The 20817-nt window shown below is 34.3% G+C and overlaps 1 protein-coding gene across 4 annotated transcripts in view; it reads right to left on the bottom strand.

Annotated features, from left to right (window-relative positions):
• Nucleotides 1-20817, bottom strand: part of PRR16 (proline rich 16) — a 265937-nt gene that overhangs the window by 148842 nt on the left and 96278 nt on the right. The window contains exon 2 of one of the 4 annotated variants that reach the window (XM_033423828.2): nt 513-610. The exons of the other annotated variants lie outside the window; for them this stretch is intronic. Coding sequence (XP_033279719.1) covers nt 513-524 — 12 coding nt within the window. The 5' untranslated portion in view covers nt 525-610. The remainder of the gene's footprint in view (nt 1-512; nt 611-20817) is intronic. 4 annotated transcript variants of the gene reach the window in all.

Genomic DNA, 20817 nt, shown 5'->3' on the forward strand with positions numbered 1-20817 from the left:
TAATCATATCATTTATATAATTTTGTTGTTTTTTTAGTGGTGAAACATTACTTCCCTATAGTTAATAAATATAAATTATCAAAATGTCAACTAGTTTTGTTCATAGAAAACATGGATATTTTAACACAAACTCGTTAATTCTGACACCTTGGAAGTTAAATTTTGCAATTTAAAAACACCATAAATGTTCCTTAGAATATTTTTAAAGCCTTACAAACAAAGAAAACATTGCTGAATTTCATATTATTATACGTATTTCCGTTTATGGAATTTAAACATACAACACAGACTGAAATATGACAATTTATATGGTGATAACTAGTATGTGATTGTTAATCATCTTATTTATGGTCATTATTTAAAAATTTTAATATTCAAAGAGATATAATTATCAATTGTAACTTTTGTGTATATTCCAAATAACAAATTATATAATGGACTTGCATGTGTCTTAGAAATGCAATTACGTGTTGTCTAAATGCCTGTAAACATCATGTCAAAGTAGAGCTGACCTTCTCGGGCATTTCCTGGTGTCCTGTTGTCACTGTCTGCCTGCAGCACTGTTTCCCTGTTTCATCATGTGGGGAGGTGGGAGTAGGTTATGGAGCTTCTGTTAAAAAAATTAGAGAACTTTTAAAAATAGTATATTTACTTTAGACTTTCTAAAACACACTGAACTGAACAGGTGCAGGATATGATGAAGAGGGGGGTGGGGCATTAGTCAGTATGAAGGAATAGGCTGTACTGATGGAGATGGACACATGAATGGAAGAGAGGAGGAGTTAACATGTAAAGCATGTATATGGAGGAAATGCATGTGAAGGACTACATAACGTGAATGAAAACATAAGAATTGCAGGATAGATAAGTCAATCAATCAAGTCTTCAAGAACTGTCCCTGAGCATCTATTCTTCCTGAGTACAGAATACTAGAGCAAGTCAGTGGGAACTTTCCTGAGATTAACACTTATTCATTAATAAATACTGCTTTAGTATTGCTACCCAGTGTATCATTAACATAGACAAATAAGGACCACCTCTGGGAACAGTAATCAGGAAGAGAAGGGGCAGTCAACCATGTCACAAAAACTGATACAAATACCCCCCAGTAGTGTGGTGGTATACAGTAGCCTCTGGAAATGAGAGCTATCCTCAAATATGTGAAGGGATGCCTTGTCTCAGGAAACATAGGCTTATTGTATGAGGTGTCAGTGGGCTGAACCAACCTCAGAGAAACTACAGTAGGTAATGGGAACGAAAGACTACACTAAATCTGAGTCACAGAGTTGGTTTCAGCAGAGGCAAAGTGATCTCTTGGCAGTGACACTGTCAGGACTCTAAGTAGAGAACAGTGAGTACAGAGCCCCGGGCCTGTGACGTCTAAGTACTGAGCCCATGTCCATGAGAGTCACACTCAGTCTCCAAGTGTGCAGTCCCTCATTCCTGCCTTAAGCCTTTGGTAATATGTTCCCCAAACACTGCAGTTGCTGTACTTGAGACATATTCAAACTAGGCATAATTAAAAGGACAGGAGTTTCAGTCATTCAGTTTGTACAATCATTCACTCATTCTCTCACTACTTATAGAGCCCTATGCTTGGTCAGTACTAGGAATGCTGAGATGAGGGCACACATTTCTCAGCTTCCTCCTGCTTCCTGTGCTACTACTGATTTACTTCATCAGTAAGAACCTTGATAATGTAGTAGAGAAAAAGCAAAATTATACATATGAATAAGCTCAAGGCGTTTAACGTCATCATTCATCCATTCATAATGAATGCCAATTTATGAAATACTCACTGAGCACCAATTATATGCCAGGAGTACTTCTAGTTGCTGGGGGAAAAAAAACCACCGAGAATCCCTACCCACATTTTTATTACATACACACGGATTATAGGAAACATTTTGGTTAATAATGAATTATAAAGTTTGGAAGCAAAACACTAATTTAAAAAACCTAATGAATAGTATTATGCAAGCACTTTTTGTTACTTAATATTGAAAAATTTTACAGTTCAAACATTTAACAAAGTTAACAGTCAAAAATAAGGAGAACAATCAAATGTTCCAACCACATTTCACGTTAAATCTACATGAATACTCCTAATGATGTTGTCAAAAATCAGATTCATAAAGTTATAATGCTGCAGAGGAAAAGCAAAGAAGTGATAAAAATTAGCCTCTCTATATTAACACTTCTGATGGAAATTATGCATCTCTGTTCTGACCTCCTCATCCCAAAATATTTATCCCAAAGAAACACTAAAAAAAAAGAGCCTTAAGGACCTACAGAAAGGAATAGAGATTTTTCCGTTAAACACTACTGTTTCATTCTTCACACCAGGACACTGGAGAATGGTGGTAGAAGTATGGTGGTCCCAGGCAAGGTACTTAACTCCCCTACTTTCTCTTTTTTCTCATCCCTGAAAGGGAGGTAAAAAAAAGTACAGTTGATCCCGGAACAACTGGGAGGTTCGGGGCATCCATCCCCTTGTAGTCAGAAATTCATATAACCTTACAGTTAGAGTGGATATATGTATATGTATAATTGATTCACTTTGCTGTACACCTGAAACTAATACATCATTGCAAATCAACTTTACCCCAATATAAATTTTTTAAAAAAAGAAGAAGAATTCTGAACCAAGCACCTAAACTTTGTCATTAATCTGGGTCAAATATTCTCCAGGCAATACAGCAGCAGACCAAGCTGCAATGGTTGGTGCCCACACGCTCTTCCTCACAGCGAAGTACAAGTGCCAAATTCTAAGTGTGCTGCCAGAATTCCTCAGCTTCATAATTGCTACCACTTTTTCCATTTTGACAGTATAGATTCTGTTTTGCTGTTTGGCAGAGACTGTCTGGCTTTGCACACTGGAAAAATCTATTACCAAACCATTCCAGCCATAACTTGTGGCCTTATTCATCAACAAAACTCTTCTGCCAAATACAAACTGAACAAGTCCTTCCTTCATTCCACTCATGTATTTCAGACACAGTCTCAGACTAGGCTAAGAGCAAAATGGAAAAGGTTTGAAAATTATCTGGTAAATATTGGAGTAAATCATCAAGTTGTATTTCAATTATCCAGAGTATCATTACCCATTCTAGAAGGAAAATGTCTAAACTTTATACTTGGATCCAGCTATTGGGAAATAACAGAAGATGATCTGAATTTGTTAGAGCAAAGAGTACGAAACCTGAATTTTTGACAAATGTGCATTTACATTTTTGGCCTTCACAGAATTAATCAATATCCACAATCTGTTTTGATAACTCTGCCTGGAGTATTTGCTTATCCTTCCAGCAAGATGCAAAAATGCCCACAGTATAAGAACTGTATGTTGAATAAGTTTTTCACGAATCAGTATGGGTTTTACACTGAGCTTGTCACATTGTCTTGTCTCCCTTATGATCAACATCATACATTTGTATAACGTGTCACATGTAGAGGGTCACAGTCTGGTTATAGAAGAAAAAGATATCTCTGTATGAAACCATCAGATTTAACTAGGAATCAAACATACACCCATAATCCACTATCTACAAATATCCATCAGTTCAATCCCTGTGTGAGAGTACTTTGCTAAGGAAAGCTCCATTCAAATTCTAATCAGTATGCAATTGGATGCACTAAAAGTTCCTCCAGGGAAGTGATAAACTCTTACTCATCTTCCTACCACCAGAATCTAAGAATTAAAGGAGATTTGTTTATTTGCTGAACAAACTTAATTAAATCTCACCTCTGAGGCTAAGTGGCAGAGGGTTATTGACTCTCAGTCCAGATTTCTCAAATGAATCATGTGTCTGGATATAAAGACTTAAAATGCAGGGTTCAGTCTCATTTTTAATAGCCATCACCTAAATGACGTATTACTGCCTAAAAGAAAAACTATTTATCAAGTACAGCATATCACTATGCTGTTGGAATTGCACAAAGAACTTAATGGAATTGCACAGAAAAGCCTACAATATAAATATATTTTAAAAGCTGAATTTAATTAAATAATAGATCATACATATAAAGCAATCATATGAATTGAATAAAATATTCAAATTTTGGATTATGTTTGTTTATTTTGTCCTAAATGGAAGGTAAAATGCATGGTCTAAATAGCTTTCACGTAAATAATTTGGAAATATCTTTTGGGGATTTAAATCATGAAGTTTAGTAGTATGCTTACAGAATAATTGAAAAAAAAAGCATGAATTTTCGTAAGACAATTTAAGATTGATATTCTAAGATTTAAGGGAAAGAAGAAAATAGAAAAAAATAAATTTATAAACTTTCAAGTTTAAACCAATTTCAGCTTAAGTGCTACCAAAAAGACAATGATAAAATCCAACCATATGATCTAATATTTCTCATTTAGAAAATACCAATACTAACTTTAATTGTGCATTTTATGATTATTCAGAAAACCAGCAATTAAACAACAAAATATATTCCTTGTTTTAAAATTCATGCTTAATTACTAATTTCCTTCGCTGTATTTAGGCATGGGCAAGATGTATTATATCCATGCCCCATGAGTAAATTCATGGGTAAATAACAGCATTATATGCCCTTCAATCTTTGCTGACATGCTAACTGGATGCTTTTCCCATAATCTTCACAAAGTATACACAATGCTTATATATCTTTCTTCAATAAGAATTTAGTTTCAGAAAACAGTACAGAGGGATCTTTTAACTAATCTATCACTTCGATAAAATGAAAATGTGAGCTTTCAGGTTCAAACTATGATCATGCCACCTCAGTGTTCAATTAAAAAAATACATGCATTCATACTCATACTAAAAAGAATTTAAGATTGTGTGGAAGTAATGGTACATGCATATTTCACTGAATAATGCAATAGAAGAATTGCATTTACTATAAGCATTTTAGAACACAAAATAGCATATTTTTTAAAAGAATCAAATCAAATAATATGCATGTATTGAAACTTTTTTGTTCACTTTAAGGTATGTATAAACTGTAGTTAACATCACCACAAAACTAAAAACTCATGTTGCCACATCAAACATTCAGGGTTTAAATAAAGGGAGAGTACAGCTTTGAAACAGAATATTTCAAGGCAGTTGAATTTCGAACCAGTTACCTTTGTAGCGCAAGGGAGTTTATCCAACTGGCACTAGCAAACAGATGAACAGCAATGGAGGAAACCTACTCCCCTACAAATCTATACATTAAATGGGGAGGAACTGCTTTTCCACCTATCTTTGCAGCATAGCCGTTCAAGGTTCTAAAATGGGCTTGTGATACATGCCATGCACATCTCGGATTAGACTGTAGAAGTATTATCTGAGGCTAAACATCCTTATTTATGGAATTTGGGCAAAGGAGAGGACAGGCCTCAATACCAAAGTGACTAGCTCTTCGTGGGGCCTGAGATTTGGAAAGCTAAGTACAGTGCAAAAATGTAACTGAGAACACAGTAACAGAATTGAAACTGTGGAAGCTTCCTCTAGTTTAAACAATTATTCTAGAAATAGCCCAGGGAAACAGGAAAGAAAATGGAGTAAAGATTTTCAGATAATAAAAATGAATATTTGTACTACTCTTTTAATCATATGAGTAATGTAGTATATACACATCTGTTACCCGTATCTAATTCCAAATAAAACATTTTTTTAAAATTTTGAGTAATTCAGATTTCACTTAGAGAGAAGAGGGGAATAATTTGATAAGATATACATTGCTTTGGGCCTTACTATATCTATCTATATCTATATCTAATCTATCTACCTATTTATCTATGTTGATTTCTCAAACATGAAAGGCAAAACTTCAGCAACTTTAGAAAAAAATAGTAAAATTATGACCTTGAAATATAAATGGATTTCTTACCCAAGACTCGAAAAGCACAAAGTGTAAAGTAAAATGGTGATAAATTTGACTAAAAATTACAAGAGATACTATAAACAATGTTCAAAACAACCAAAAGAATAGAAATAGATATTTTCAAAACATGTATCTTATAAAGTACTAGTACTCAAATATAGTAAAAAGAATCTTCTATAAATCAATACCAAAAAGATGAATAATCCAGTAGAAAAATGTAAATTATGTAAACAGAAATTTTAATAAATGAGAAAACCCAAATGGCAAATGAATATTTGTAATTGAGGAAATAGTGATTAAAATATTAATTAAATACATTTTCATATCCTTAATAACAAAACTTGAAAAACTATAACTACCAATCAATGGGTGAGTATATAAATAAACTGTGATATATCTTTATAATGGAATGCCCTTTATATTCTATAATGGAATAATTTCCAGCAGTAAAATATATAAACTATAACCAGAAGTTTCAAGAAACGAACACTATATGAAAAATTATTTGCACAATAAGTGCATAGGATGCAAATCAGACAGAATTCAAAAAATTATGCATATTATGTATAAATTTATACATATGGAGAAAATACAGAAAATATTTACATTATAATAATAAATGCCAAATTCAGGATTTCATTTATATCTAGGTACAGAGAACAAGAAAAAGGAAAGTGGGATTAAGAAGGTTTATCCAGGGGATATAAATGGTATTTGTGATATTTTATTTATAAAACTTTTATAAAATTTTAAATCAAATTTGGCTAAATATCTAGGCTTTTCAGCATAATCAGGCTCTAGTTTAATGAAAATCATGCATCTTCACTTCAAGTGCTTTTACTTCACCCTCAGGCAGGTATACAGAGCTCACACTCTTGTACTACACTGTCCAGATAAAGTTCAAGTACCATATGTAGGAAGAGAGAAGAAACTTTCCTAAAAGCTCCAGCAGGTTCCTGCTCACATCTCATGAGCATAGATCAAGACTATAGCTTTAAACAGTCACAGTGGCCAATGGATTAAAAACAAAGACAAGAGATCAAAAAGTGAGATATCTGTTATGTCTATTATGTGACAGGTAAATAGACAGATAGACAGATAAAAGTACAAGTCACGAGACTTTTCTATATTTCAATGGCCAGTTCAGCAAAGCCAAGTAACTGCTGACACTTGAGAACAAAGCCATCCTTAACATTGACGAGAACCTCTTAAATTTTCACAATAGCTGCCAATCTTTGACCTTACTGTGAGTATTTCCACTTAAAAAAAGTACTTAAAAATACTACAGTTTGACAGGAAATACTTTTTTAATGATGGAAACATTAAGAGTTAAGTTGCAAAGCTAAATTCTTTGAATTAGGACTGCTGTCAAGATAAAGCAATATTAGATACCTAGAACTCTTTAAAGTATTTATATGAAAGATAAACACTAATTGGTGAAAGAATAAGTTTCTTAAAGGGAAATCTCGTATTCACATTAAGACTCTTTGAGAATAAAATGATTTCTCAAGTTAGTAATTTTAAAAGGAAATCATAAAGTAGATATCTTAGGTTTTTGTAACTGTTCAAGAGGTTACCTTTAATTATCTCATGCTATTCCAGAAAACAGAGTAATATATCTTTAGAAGTTAGCATTTTTCATTGAGATTGTGGAATATTACGTGGGAAACATAGTAATAAAATATTAATAACATAACAAAATATATCCACATGCCCTATAAAATAATAACCATTATCATGAAAATCCAAAGCTAAATATTAACTAAGATGTAGAGATATATTGTCTCATTTAAACAATAAATTATGGTCCTCCTAAGAGTGAATTACTGAGAGAGTGGGCAGCAAAGAAAAAAAAAAGTATACATAATGTGCAGAACAGTAGTATATCAAATTACTTTTGAAATAAACCCCTGCAAAAGATTATGGTTCCATCATTTACCAAAAGCCTGTCTTCCTAAAGTCACGAGATAAAAAAATTATTATTTACTATGATTCAAACACTTCAACACTTCATATAAATATAATATATTGGTTGATGCAATATATGTCAAAACAAAACAAAACAAAAACAAACTGGCTGGTCCTGAATATAGCATTTTACAATTTGGTCGTATCAACCATCAATTTAGTCAAGAACATTTACTAAGCAACCACTGTGCTCCAAGAGTTATTCTGCATTTCATTCCCCAGGCATACAAGCATATTCTTCACGTTAATAAGTAGAGTATTTTGATCTGAAATTTATGTTTGAAAGAGAGTGTTTTGGAAGCAGCATATAGATGTCAACCGAGGTGAGTTTGTTAGCAAAATTTATAGAAGAGTAGTATGACATATTCATCATTATGTATGCTAAAACTATAACATAGTTTTATGGTTATGGGTATGCCAGCTTATCTTCTCAGACATTTTGATGATGAAAGTGATAGACATCCAGAACACCATGTAAAGATTCAAGCTGTTGTACTGCATAAGAAATAAGACTATGACAGCAATCCTAGGATTTTTCTCTTAAACCCATCAAATGAAAACATAAGCTACTCTTGCAAAGATGTTTTAACATGTCTCTTGAAGAAGACACCATTCTAAAACTTTTACTTTATTTTGTTCTTTTAAAGAATCCAGATAATTAATTTAAACCCTTTTTATGCAATTTTATTTGCAACATTATTAATCTCTAAGAGTTTACTATTTTAAAATTACTCTTACTCTAATATTATATAGCAATTTCTATAATCATGAAAGTTGGAAGCAACCAACATTAGTTATATACCCAAGACACTTAGACTATGCACGTGATTATGGTACAAAAGGAAGTAATTAAATAAATTATTAAATTAAATAAATACACATAATTCAGAAAACAAACAAAAAATGAACAAATAAACGATTTGATTTTACCCCCAACCCCCCCAAACCAATTACTGTATTTGTTAAATTAACTAAATAAAAATCAATTTACACTTCACTTTATAATGTGTAGATAATTTACAATGCATAGAGAGTTCTGAAAACACTGTGAAACAGAGATATATTATCCATTTGTTAAAAACAGATCTAGGGTTATATCCGTTTATAAAAATATTTATACAGTCTTTAATACAATGAATGTCACAGGTGAGGGAAGAGAAATATATGGATACACATATATATTTTCTGCTAATCAAGGACTTACCATAAAAAGGAAACATACAATACTATTATTAGATTGGTATTAGAATAGTTTGGAATACTATTAGATTAAATCTAAAGAATACAAAATATATACAACAGATGGGGATCAGAGAAGCTTTCTTCATGGTGCACTACTATATACCAGAACTGTGATGAATAATTATGAACATACATATATATACTCATTTTTATTCATAGTAATAATACCTAATTTTTTTTTTAGATTTGTTTTTGATGTGGACCATTTTTAAAGTCTTTATTGAATTTGTTACAATATTGCTTCTGTTTTATGTTTTGGTTTTTTGGCCTCGAGGCATGGAGGATCTTAGCTCCCCGACCAGGGATCAAACCCTCACCCCCTGCATTGGAACGTGAAGTCTTAACCACTGGACCGCCAGGGAAGTCCCTACTTAATCTTTATTGAATGTTCATTATGAGCCAGTAACTTGAATTTATAGGTAAGGTCTTGTTCTGCCTTCACCAAACCATTTCACAATTTTTCCATTTTACAATTACATTCTTCCCCATTTTACAATTTCATAAACTGGAACTTGGGGTGGGTCAGAGATCTAGAAGCAGCTACATACTGATATGAAAACAGATGTGTCTGACTTCAAACTCGCCCCAAAACAGTTCAAGCTTCAATTTTAACTGCTAAGAATTCTAGGTATATTGGCTACCTCTCGAAAGTCTGAAGTTTTCTGAAAAAAGTAAAACTTTCTAAAACTTGAACACTGAATCAGTCACTATAGAATGAACATAAAAGTATCATCAATAATTACAGAATAAGTATAAAATAAAATATTTATTTAAAAACTCCTACTGACAAGATACTTGTGATAAACAGGAAGATGAGGCAAACCCCTCTCTAGCTACTCACTATTTCTTAGTGAGACAAGTCAAGTGTATGAATAAGTTCAGGACACGAAAAGACCAGATGAGTATAGTAACACAGGCACAAGCTGCCATGGGCATTTAGAGGCAAGAGAAGAATGTGAAGGGGAGGAATCAAGAACCTGTGCTGGCTCTCAAAGGATACAGCTGGGGAGAGGTTGGGAAACAAGGCCTTGTTAAGGTAATAGAATATTTGATATTGAGACTTATCATTTGTTTATATTCTATTGAGAGGAAAACATTCTTACAGTCAAGTGTTTTCTGAAAATCGTGTCTTAGATATGGAACAAAAACACTAGCTGAAATGAACATGAGAGTAAAGGTATCTCTTAAAAATGGGCTGAAAGGGTAGATATTAAGTGTTCTAATCACACAAAAAATAATAATAAATAAAAAAGGGCAGGAGGAAACTTTTGGAGGTGATGGATATGTTTATGGCATTAATTGTGGTGACAGTTTCACAAATATACACATACCTTCAAAATCGTCAAGTTGTATACATTAAATATGGGCACCTCCATCCTGTAGTGAAGACCTATTTGCATGTCTTTTTCTTTTTGGTAGATACAGTACAGGACAGAGGGGACTCTTCGTTTCTGTACTTTCATCGTGGCATACAGTGCTTGGTCCATAACAGATATTTAATGCATCCAGTTAAACCAATAACCAAAGTCAGGATAACCTTTGAAACTTCCAGCAAATCCCTGGAATGCCTGGGTTAAATGCCTAAATTGATTACAGCTGCTGTGCCAACGAGTCTGAGAATCCTCCCTAATATTAGGTAACTAGTGGATAGCCTCCAGACAGGGTGCCCAGCACTTAAGAGGTAGTTTCCATTTGAACAACGAATAACTTCATTCTAAAGCATCCACCAACCTCCAGAGCTGTCTTTCTGCCAGGCAACTAATCTTTAGCCTTGGCAGTTCAACATGCCCAAATCTCATAAGATTTACAGACAACTGTAATGCCATTCTTGACAGTTATTTCATCCTTGACAGTTATTTTATTTTTAGACCTGATTCCAGTCATGTTCCACAAAGTAAAATCCCATTTTCTTAGAACAAACACTCACCAAAATGTGCAGGCTAAAGAAAAACAAAGTAAAGTCTCCCCTTGTGTCAGTTGGCCAGTCCCTGTAATGCTTAATAAAATATCTTCAGGAGACAAGTATGACTCATGGCTTCCTACCTGGTGTGCCAGGCCCTGGCAATTTTTAGAACCCTCAGATGGAATGGCAGATTGTATTTTCTAAGCATGGTGATACACACACAGACGAACACACATCCCTTCCTGCACACTTCTATTAAAATGTGATGGCAATCCTCCAGTGAAATGTAAGGTCTATGTTTCCCCCTCCTTAAACCTGGGTGGACCTTAGTAAATGCCTCAATCAATAACATGCAGCGGAAGAGGTGCTCAATGACTTCTGAGGCTAGGTAATAAAAAGGAAAATGACCTCAGATGGTCTCACCCTCTGACTTGAGACACTTGCTCTTGGAACCCAGCCACCCTGTCATAAGGAATCTGGGGCCTAAATGAAGAGGCCCTATGTGGGCATACCAACCAATAACTATAGCAGGCTCCCAGCACCAGCTCTGTGAGTGAATGAGACTATAGATAATCCCAACCTCCAATGTGTGAGTCTTCCAGCTGAGACCCATAGAAACCGCAAGAGATCATGGATAAGGATGGCTGTTTTAAGCCATCCAGTTTTAGAAAGATTTGTTATGCAGCAATAGACAATGAAAATTGATTTGGCAGAATGCCTGGCCTTTGGAATGTCAATTGACAATTAGATTTAAGGCAATCTTAGCTCTCTCACACTCTTTGGGCATTTTTTTATTGAGAGACTATCTGGAAATAACCATTCTGAACTTCATATTCCCATACCAAATATTACCATTATGGAAGAAATAAGAAAATCATTCAGAATGTACTGTACTTAATATCTTAGCTGTTTGATAAAAGATTCCAGATTGTTTTTTAAAGCCCTCCACAATATTTCCCCATCTATGTTTTCAACTATATTTCTCCAACAGGGTTTTGTTCTCATTGTTTATTTTTTTTTAATTTCTTTTCATTTTTGATGAAACATGAATATTTTTGGCAGAAAATGCACAACACTGTAAATCCCTGATTCCATCCAAATACTCCTCTGAAACACATTTTGTTCACTCAGTTTCACTCTTAGAATTCCCTCCTCACCACTTCTTAAACCTATGGCCATCTGAAACCTGTGGCTCATTGCCTAGTCACCCACCAATAAACACATCTACAAATATTCTACAAACTGCTAACTGGGAGATCTCACTCTTATCTGCTAAACAGCATACTCCTGAAGTCAAAATAAGTCCATTTTTTTCCTGAATTATTTGCCTTTTCTTATATGATTCAGTTTTCCCATCTATAAATTGGGGATGATAATTGTACCTAGCCCCTAAGGTTGCTGTATTAATTGAAAATATAAGCACTTAATAGGTCAGAGTATACCTACAATTATTATATTTACATCTTTGTTTCACATTTGTATTAAAGCTTTTACTGAGCAGGTTTTTTCCTCACTGAATCATTGTGTCCAACCAATTACTTAATATTCATTATATGTGATTATCTGCAGTTAGAGAAGGCCAGGACATTAAACCATCAAATAATTTATTGACAGTAAACATATTCAAATTCAAGGGATGCCTACTATTTAAAACGCAGCCATAAAACTAGAAAAATAAGCCTCTTCCAACATTCCATACAGAATTTATTAATTTTGACAGAATACATGGAAATTTAGGAAGCCAAGTTATGATTGATGGTACAATCAGAACAAGAAACACAATTTTAAAAACTAGAACTTCATTGCTAGGATAGAAGTTCAGTGAACAATCTTTTTCCCAGGAAAACTGTAGCCCTTTCTCTCAAATGTAAAGAGGTGAAGAGATGCAAGGCAAAAAAAAAAAAAAAAAATAGTGTGCTTTGGCAATTACTCTGGACTCAAAACTCCATAGATGATTTTGAGAACCAAGTCAGGTTTGGGATTTACATTTGAGTAATATGATAATGGAAGCCTAAGTAATCTGAAGGTAATAAGAAATGGCATAAAATAAAAAGCTTATGAACACAGTGCCTACTCTGTGAAAGAGTAAATCTCCATTTGAATATTCCTAATCTGTATTGATACAATACTTACTTGCAAAGGCTAAGGAAGAAGTTTTAAAAAACAGATATTATAGTTGTAGAAAAGGATCTCATCAGTATTCTAAGATTCTAGGAAAAATAACATCTAGGTGCTTTATCTTAAAAATCAATGACATACAATTTCACACAAGAAAAATTACTATGTAAGAGTGAAAAGGTTTAGATGTTAATGGTTTTCAAAATTTATTTTCATTTGTAGCAATACTATATATGAGAGGCTAGTTAACATGCCATCCCTAAAATAAAAATTGTCAAGAATCAACCATTTTAGAAGTTTCATATAAAATAGTTATTCAGAGGTAGGAGACTAATCCAAAACTGGGAAGAAGCGGTATGGATACTGGTGTTCATATTTGTAGTGTGCATCACAGAGAACAACTAAATGTTTTCAAATAGAAACATAATTATTTTATGGTTCATTTTATGTTGTAATATTATACAACATAAAAGTGTTCACAAAGATTTATAGTAACTCAGAAAACACTGATGGTATAATGTTTAGTGAGGAATAAAATAACTAAAGCACATATACAATAGGAACACAATGAAGCAAATTTATGCATAGCATAGTAACTGAGGGGAAATATAAAAGAGGATCCTTGGGTTGTGGCTGTCCAGCTGACTTTTTTCATATTTTCTGTTATTTTACCAAATATTTTATAATGAAAAATATACCTTTTACAATGAAATATTTTTTATTCAGTTTTTTTTTTTCTTCTTCTTATCGTCTCTTTCCCCTTTCTCTTCATTCTATCTCTTTTCTTCATTCACAAGTTGGTGTACCAATTAAGAGTTTGGTTTCTGAATTCCACAAAAACTGGGTTTAAATGATACCTTAGCCACTTTCTGCCAGTGTGAATTTATGTAAGTTGGCAACTTTCTAGTTTTCCAAATCTATACAAATTAGCATAACAATAGCATCTCCATCTCCAATTGCTGGAAAATTAAGTGAGACAACAGTAATAAAGCTCTTGGCATGGTGCTTACTACATGGCCATCACTCAACAGATGAGACCTCTTACTCTGCAGTTTCTGCCTGTCATTCCTCCTTCTGCATCCTTCTTTACCTCCCTTATGAGAAGTTCAGTATTAAAGGAGGCAGAAGGCATATCAAACATTACTAACCAAAGCAAACATCTGTGTGTTCTTTAATGTTTCATTGACTTGTGTAAAAAGATTTGAGAGTGTTCCAGGGAACAGTGATCATGAAATGGTGTTTCCCAAAAATAACAGAGGTCAGTGTTTCGAAATAGAAGAAACTCACACAACTAAAAGTTATCTGGAAGAAAACAGTGTTATTATTTCTTTGTTCCTATTTTATTTTCTCAAAACTGAACTAATATGCTAATCAAGTCACCATCCATGGCGAGGACGGATGGGACAAGGTCATCCTCTAGACCTCAACACAACAGTTTCTCGAGCTTCGGCATTTTTCAGTTTGCAGCCTTTGCTGATTGAGATTATATATGCTAGTGACTTCCTGAAAACTGCAGGAGTTTAAACAAGGACACTTGAGATGAAAATACAACACCTTTTGGCTTAGATTTCTTTGTTAAAATTTCAAAGCACATCTTTGGAACACACACTGCTTCTGTCTGTACACATAGCTATATATAGTTATATGTGAATCATATTAGCACGAAACTCACAAGAATATGCCATCATTCACCCATTTTGAACGATTTCCTGGAATTCACCCATGCTTAAAAAAATATCTGTCAGCATAAGTAAACCAAATCTTTTAAAAACAGTGTCTGTATTAAGTCAGAGAAACATAACAAATTGGATGCATACAAAGAGAAATAAAGAGGGATTATAAGGAATTGGCTTAGGTGATTATGGAAACCAAGAAGTCCCAAGCCCTGCAGCCAGCAAGCTGGAAATGGTGGAAAGCCAATAGTGTACTTCCATTGCCAGCCTGAAGGCCTGGGAACCAGGAGAGCCAATAGTGTAGGCTCCATTCCAAAAGCCAACAGACTCAAGATGTAAGTAAAGCCAATGGTTCAGTTCAAGTTCAAAGGCAGGAAAAAAACAATGTCTCAGCTTAAACAGTCACTAATTTTAAAATGTAGTAACAATTTTCCAATTTCTCCAGGCAACAATACAAGAACAAAGTAGCAGCGTAATTAAGTAATTATAGCTCAATTTAGGATAATAACTGGAAAAGGATAGTGTATAAGAGTGGGCATTTTCTTACTATCAGAAAAGACGTTTTTATAAAAATGTTAAGCTTTTTCTCTCGGAGGAGTCAATTCTGGGCATTATATTAGCTGCAACACAGTATTAGCAAATCGAACCCAACAACACATAAAAAAGATCATACACCATGACCAAGCTGGATTCATCCCAGGCTCACAAGAATGGTTCAATATATGCAAATCAATCAATATGATACACCACATCAACAAAAGAAGAGATAAAAAACACAAGATCATCTCAATAGATACAGAAAAAGCATTTGATAAAATTCAACGTCCATTCATGATAAAAATCTCTTACCAAAGTGGGTATAGAGGGAACAAATCTCAATATAATAAAATCTATTTATGACAAACCCACAATCAACATAATATTCAATGGTAAAATACTGAAAGCCTTCCTGCTAAAATCTGGAACAAGACAAGGATGCCTACTCTTACCACTTCTATTCAACAAAGTATTAGAAATCCTAGTTGCAGGAATCAGACAAGAAAAAGAAATAAAAGGTAGGTATCCAAATTGGAAGAGAAGAGGTAAAATTGTCATTATATGCAGATGACATGATACTATATATAGAAAACCCTAAAGACTCCACACAAAACTACTAGAACTGATAAACAAATTCAGCAAGATAGCAGGATACAAGATTAACATACAGAAATCAATTGCATTTCTTTACACTAACAATGAAATATCAGAAAGGGAAAGTAAAAAAGCAATCCCTTTTAAAATCTCATCAAAAAAACAAAATACTTAGGAATAAATCTGACCAAGGAGGTGAAAGACTTACATGCTGAGAACTATATAATACTGATAAAGCAAGTTGAAGTTAATTCAAAGAAATGGAAAGATACACTATGCTCTTAGATTGGAAGGATTAATATCATTGAAATGGCCATACTACTGAAAGCAATCTACAGATTTAATCCCTATCAAATTACCCATGACATTTTTCACAGAACTAGAACAAATAATCCTAAAATTTATAGGGAACTATAAAAGACCCGGAATTGCCAAAGCAATCCTGAGGAAAAAGAACAAAGCAGGAGGCAAAACCCTCCCAGACTTCAGAAATAAACCCACATACCTACAATCAATTAAACTTCAACAAAGGATGCAAGAATATATCAATACAATGGGTAAAAGACAGTCTCTTCAGCAAGTGGTGTTGGGAAAGCTAGACAGCTGCATGAAAATCAGTGAAGTTAGGACACACCCTCACACCATACACAAAAATAAACTCAAAATAGCTTAAAGACTTAAATATAAGACATGACACCATAAAACTCCTAGAAGAGAACATAGGCAAAACGTTCTCTGATATAAATCATAGCGATGTTTTCCTAGGTCAGTCTCCCAAGGCAATAGAAATAAAAGCAAAAATAAACAAATGGGACCTAATCAAACTTACAAGCTTTTGCACAGCAAAGGAAACCATAAACAAATCAAAAACACAACCTATGGACTGGGAAGAAATATTTGTAAATGATGTGACCAACAAGGGCTTAATTTCCAAAATATACAAACAGCTCAGACAACTCAATAACAACAAAAAAACAAACAACCCAACCAAAAATAGGCAGAAGACCTAAATAGATGTTTCTCCAAAGAAGATATACAGATGACCAGTAGGCACATAAAAAGATGCTCAACATCACTTATTATTAGAGAAATGAAAATCAAACCTACAATGAGGTACCACCTCACACAGGTCAGAATGGCCATCATTAAAAAGTCTACACTACCAAATGTAAAACCGATAGCTAGTGGGAAGCAGCCACATAGCACAGGGAGATCAGCTCCGTGCTTTGTGACCACCTAGAGGGGTGGGATAGGGAGGGTGGGACAGAGGGAGACGCAAGCGGGAAGAGATATGGGGATATATGTATATGTATAGCTGATTCATTCTGTTATAAAGCAGAAACTAACACACCATTGTAAAGCAATTATACTCCAATAAAGATGTTAAAAAAATAAATTTTAAAAAAATCTACAAATAACAAATGCTGGAGAGGGTGTGTAGAAAAGAGAACCCTCCTACACTGTTGGTGGGAATGTAAATTGATGCAGTCACTATGGAAAACAGTATGGACATTCCTAAAAAAAACTAAAAATAGAGTTGCTATATGATCCAGCAATCCCACTCCTGGGTATATATCTGGAGAAAACTCTCATTCGAAATGATATATGCACCAGAATGCTCACAGCAGCACTATTTACTATAGTCAAGACCTGGAAACAATCTAAATGTCCATAGACAGATGAATGAATAAAGATGTGGTATGTACACACACATACACACACACACACACACACACACACACACACACACCACACAATGGACTATTACTCAGCCATAAAAAATGAAATAATGCCATTTGCAGCAACATGGATGGACCCAGAGATTATCATACTAAATGAAATAAGTCAGAAAGAGAAACGTAAATGCCATACGATATCACTTATACGTGGAATCTAAAATATAACACAAAGGAACTTATTTATGAAACAGAAACAGACTCACAGACACAGAGAACAGACTTGTGGTTGCCAAGGGGTAAGGGGGTGGGGGAGGAATGGATTTGGAATTTGGGATTAGCAGATGCAAACTATTATACATAGAATGGTTAAATAACAAAGTCCTACAGTATAGCACAGAGAACTATAGTCAATATCTTATAATAAAGCATAATGGAAAAGAATACATATATACGTACGACTGAATCACTTTGCTGTACATCAGAAACTAACACAACATTGTAATTCAACTATACCTCAATAAAAAATAAATTTAAAAAAAGTTCTCAGAATTAGAAAAAGTAGTAAAACAAAACAAAAAACTCCTCTCAAATTCATTTCTTACATAAATACTCTTAATTTTGTGTGACTATAGCCATTTGTCCAGAAAAGTAAATGTATTCCATTAATATTTGTGGTGCCAGTACAACCGCAGCACCATTGAGTACACACAGTGACGGAGAGGATCATATGTTATATCCTGCTCTAAAGAACACTGGGACCTTTAACAGCTTTGGAGAGATTTCAGGATAGACTAAATCCTGATTGTAGAACACTTCAAGATCACCTAAGTCGGGGCTTGCCTGGTGGCGCAGTGGTTCAGAGTCTGCCTGCCGGTGCAGGGGACAAGGGTTCGAGCCCTGGTCTGGGAGGATCCCACATGCTGCGGAGCAACTGGGCCCGTGAGCCACAATTACTGAGCCTGCGCATCTGGAGCCTGTGCTCCGCAACAACAGAGGCCGCGATAGTGAGAGGCCTGTGCACCGTGATGAAGGATGGCCCCCGCTTGCCACAACTAGAGGAAGCCCATGCACAGAAACGAAGACCCAACACAGCCATAAATAAATAAATAAATAAATGTAAAAAAAAAAAAAAGATCACCTAAGTCAAATTCTGTGTCATGTTTACACTGTTCTCTAGATTACTAAACAACTACCTTTAAACTCAAACAGTCCTTTCTAAATTTTTCAAACTAAACAACAAACTTGCAATGTTAAGCCTATGTTTATGATGATTTGAAAAAGAAACTAGATCACATGCTTTGCAGTGTGATTTCACAATACCTTTTGATGTATGAACTAGTTTCACAGAATTCATAAACTGGTAGATACATGGTGTAAATGACCTAAAGTCCTCTTATTTGTACTCCTCTGGGCGAAATAATTTCAGAACAAGAATAAATTAAATGAAAATTATCTTAGCTAACTTAACACATAAAAGAGAGAGAACCTAAAATTTTGTTAAAAATAGTTTTGAGGATTTTTCTCCCTATTATTTGTCTATAAGTTTACCATGAACATAAACATGTTTTGAAAATGAAGTAACACTTTTTATCTCTTGAATCCTGTATATGCTTCTCTACGCTTTACTGTTTTTAGCTTAAAAACCATAGAATACATATGAATTGAGAACAACCACTTCAGAAACTAGACAAGTTGATACTATTTAAATACTGTTATAAAATTTATATTTACTAATTATTAACATGTGACATTTTTATAGAAAAGGGAACATATATATCATTTGACTTCAGGTGTGAAAACTGAAAGGCAAGTCACTTAATTTGGCACTCCGTTTTACTGAAATTAGAAATCCAGGAACCTTAAATAAAAGACCAAGGTAAAAGTGCTAGAAATCAGCAACCTTAAAAAATGGGTCAGTCAGATGGGTTAAACTAATATGTTCCAACCTTCATTGTAGAAATTATCTCAAAATTATATGTATTTTATAGTTTTAAAGAGTGTATATATATATATATGTGTGTGTGTGTATATATATATATATAGTGTGTGTGTGTGTGTATATATATATATATGTTGTTTCTCACAATGAGGAATAAGTATATCAGTTGCTATCCTTACTTCATTAAATAAATTAAAGTTAGCAAAGGGAAGACAGCATTCAAGCCTTACAAGCTCTGGATTCTGCCTACTTTCCCAAGTTGACTGCACAGATTAGATGACACTAGACACGTTATTTAACCTCATTAAGCCTCTATTTCTCATCTGTAAAATGGCAACAATAGTAATTCCTATTGAGTTATTTGTCCTGGCATTAATTCCTTCCTCAATTTATAGGAAGGCTTCTACGAGATAGTATGTGTAACATAATTAGCATGGCACCTCTTTTTCTGCTGTCATGTTGCAGAGGTGATATTACTACCGTTAACATCATTGTCATCAATATCAGCCAATGAGTAGCAGTGAGTTCTTTACTCCAGGGAGTTCCAAGTCTGAAACTTGGGTGTCCTACCTGTCAATGTCCTCCACACTCACTGTGCTGCTTCTCAAGTTTTACTAAGTTTAGCGCAAGAGAAAAAGTTGCAGCCTTGCCACAAGGATACCAACAGCTCAAACACAAATGTTTTCATAGACAAGGCAGGAAATATTAATAAGACAGCAGATAATGGTGTGAACAATGACCAGCTGGGAAGTAGAAGCCCAGAGGCTTTCAAATTCAGTTTTTTCCTCATGGGTTTGAAATTGGAATTTTTTCCTCTTGTCATTTGACATAATAGTAAGAAAACATTTCCAAACAAGCATTTAAATTCCAAGTGATGAAACCTTCTGTATATTTAACAGCATCAGAGGGAGACAAATAGAAACATATTCAATGGCCAGAAACAACTGTAGTCGACATTCTTGAAATCACAGATTTAAAGTCACAGACATTAGCTTCAGCAATTGCCCTTAAGTTGATACAAATGCCCAGGGCCCTCCATTTGCCCCTGTTCAGATATAGAGGCCAGAGAGAGAACAGGGGTGTTTCTTTCTGGCAGACAAGAGGCATACTAGAAAAGGCATTATGGTTTTGTCCATGCAAGCTTTCTCTTCTTGCTCTCATGTTTTTTCCTTACAGCCACTCACATAGGCTTTTGTTCCTATGACTCAAACAAAATAGCTCCTATAAGGGTCATCAAGAGTCTAGGCTCCAAGACAATATTCAAGTTTCAGTCCTCATTTATGTAATCAGCAGTGTGTAACCAATTTGATTACT

Source organism: Orcinus orca, chromosome 3 (genome assembly GCF_937001465.1).
Source record: "Orcinus orca chromosome 3, mOrcOrc1.1, whole genome shotgun sequence".
NCBI lineage: Eukaryota > Metazoa > Chordata > Mammalia > Artiodactyla > Delphinidae > Orcinus > Orcinus orca.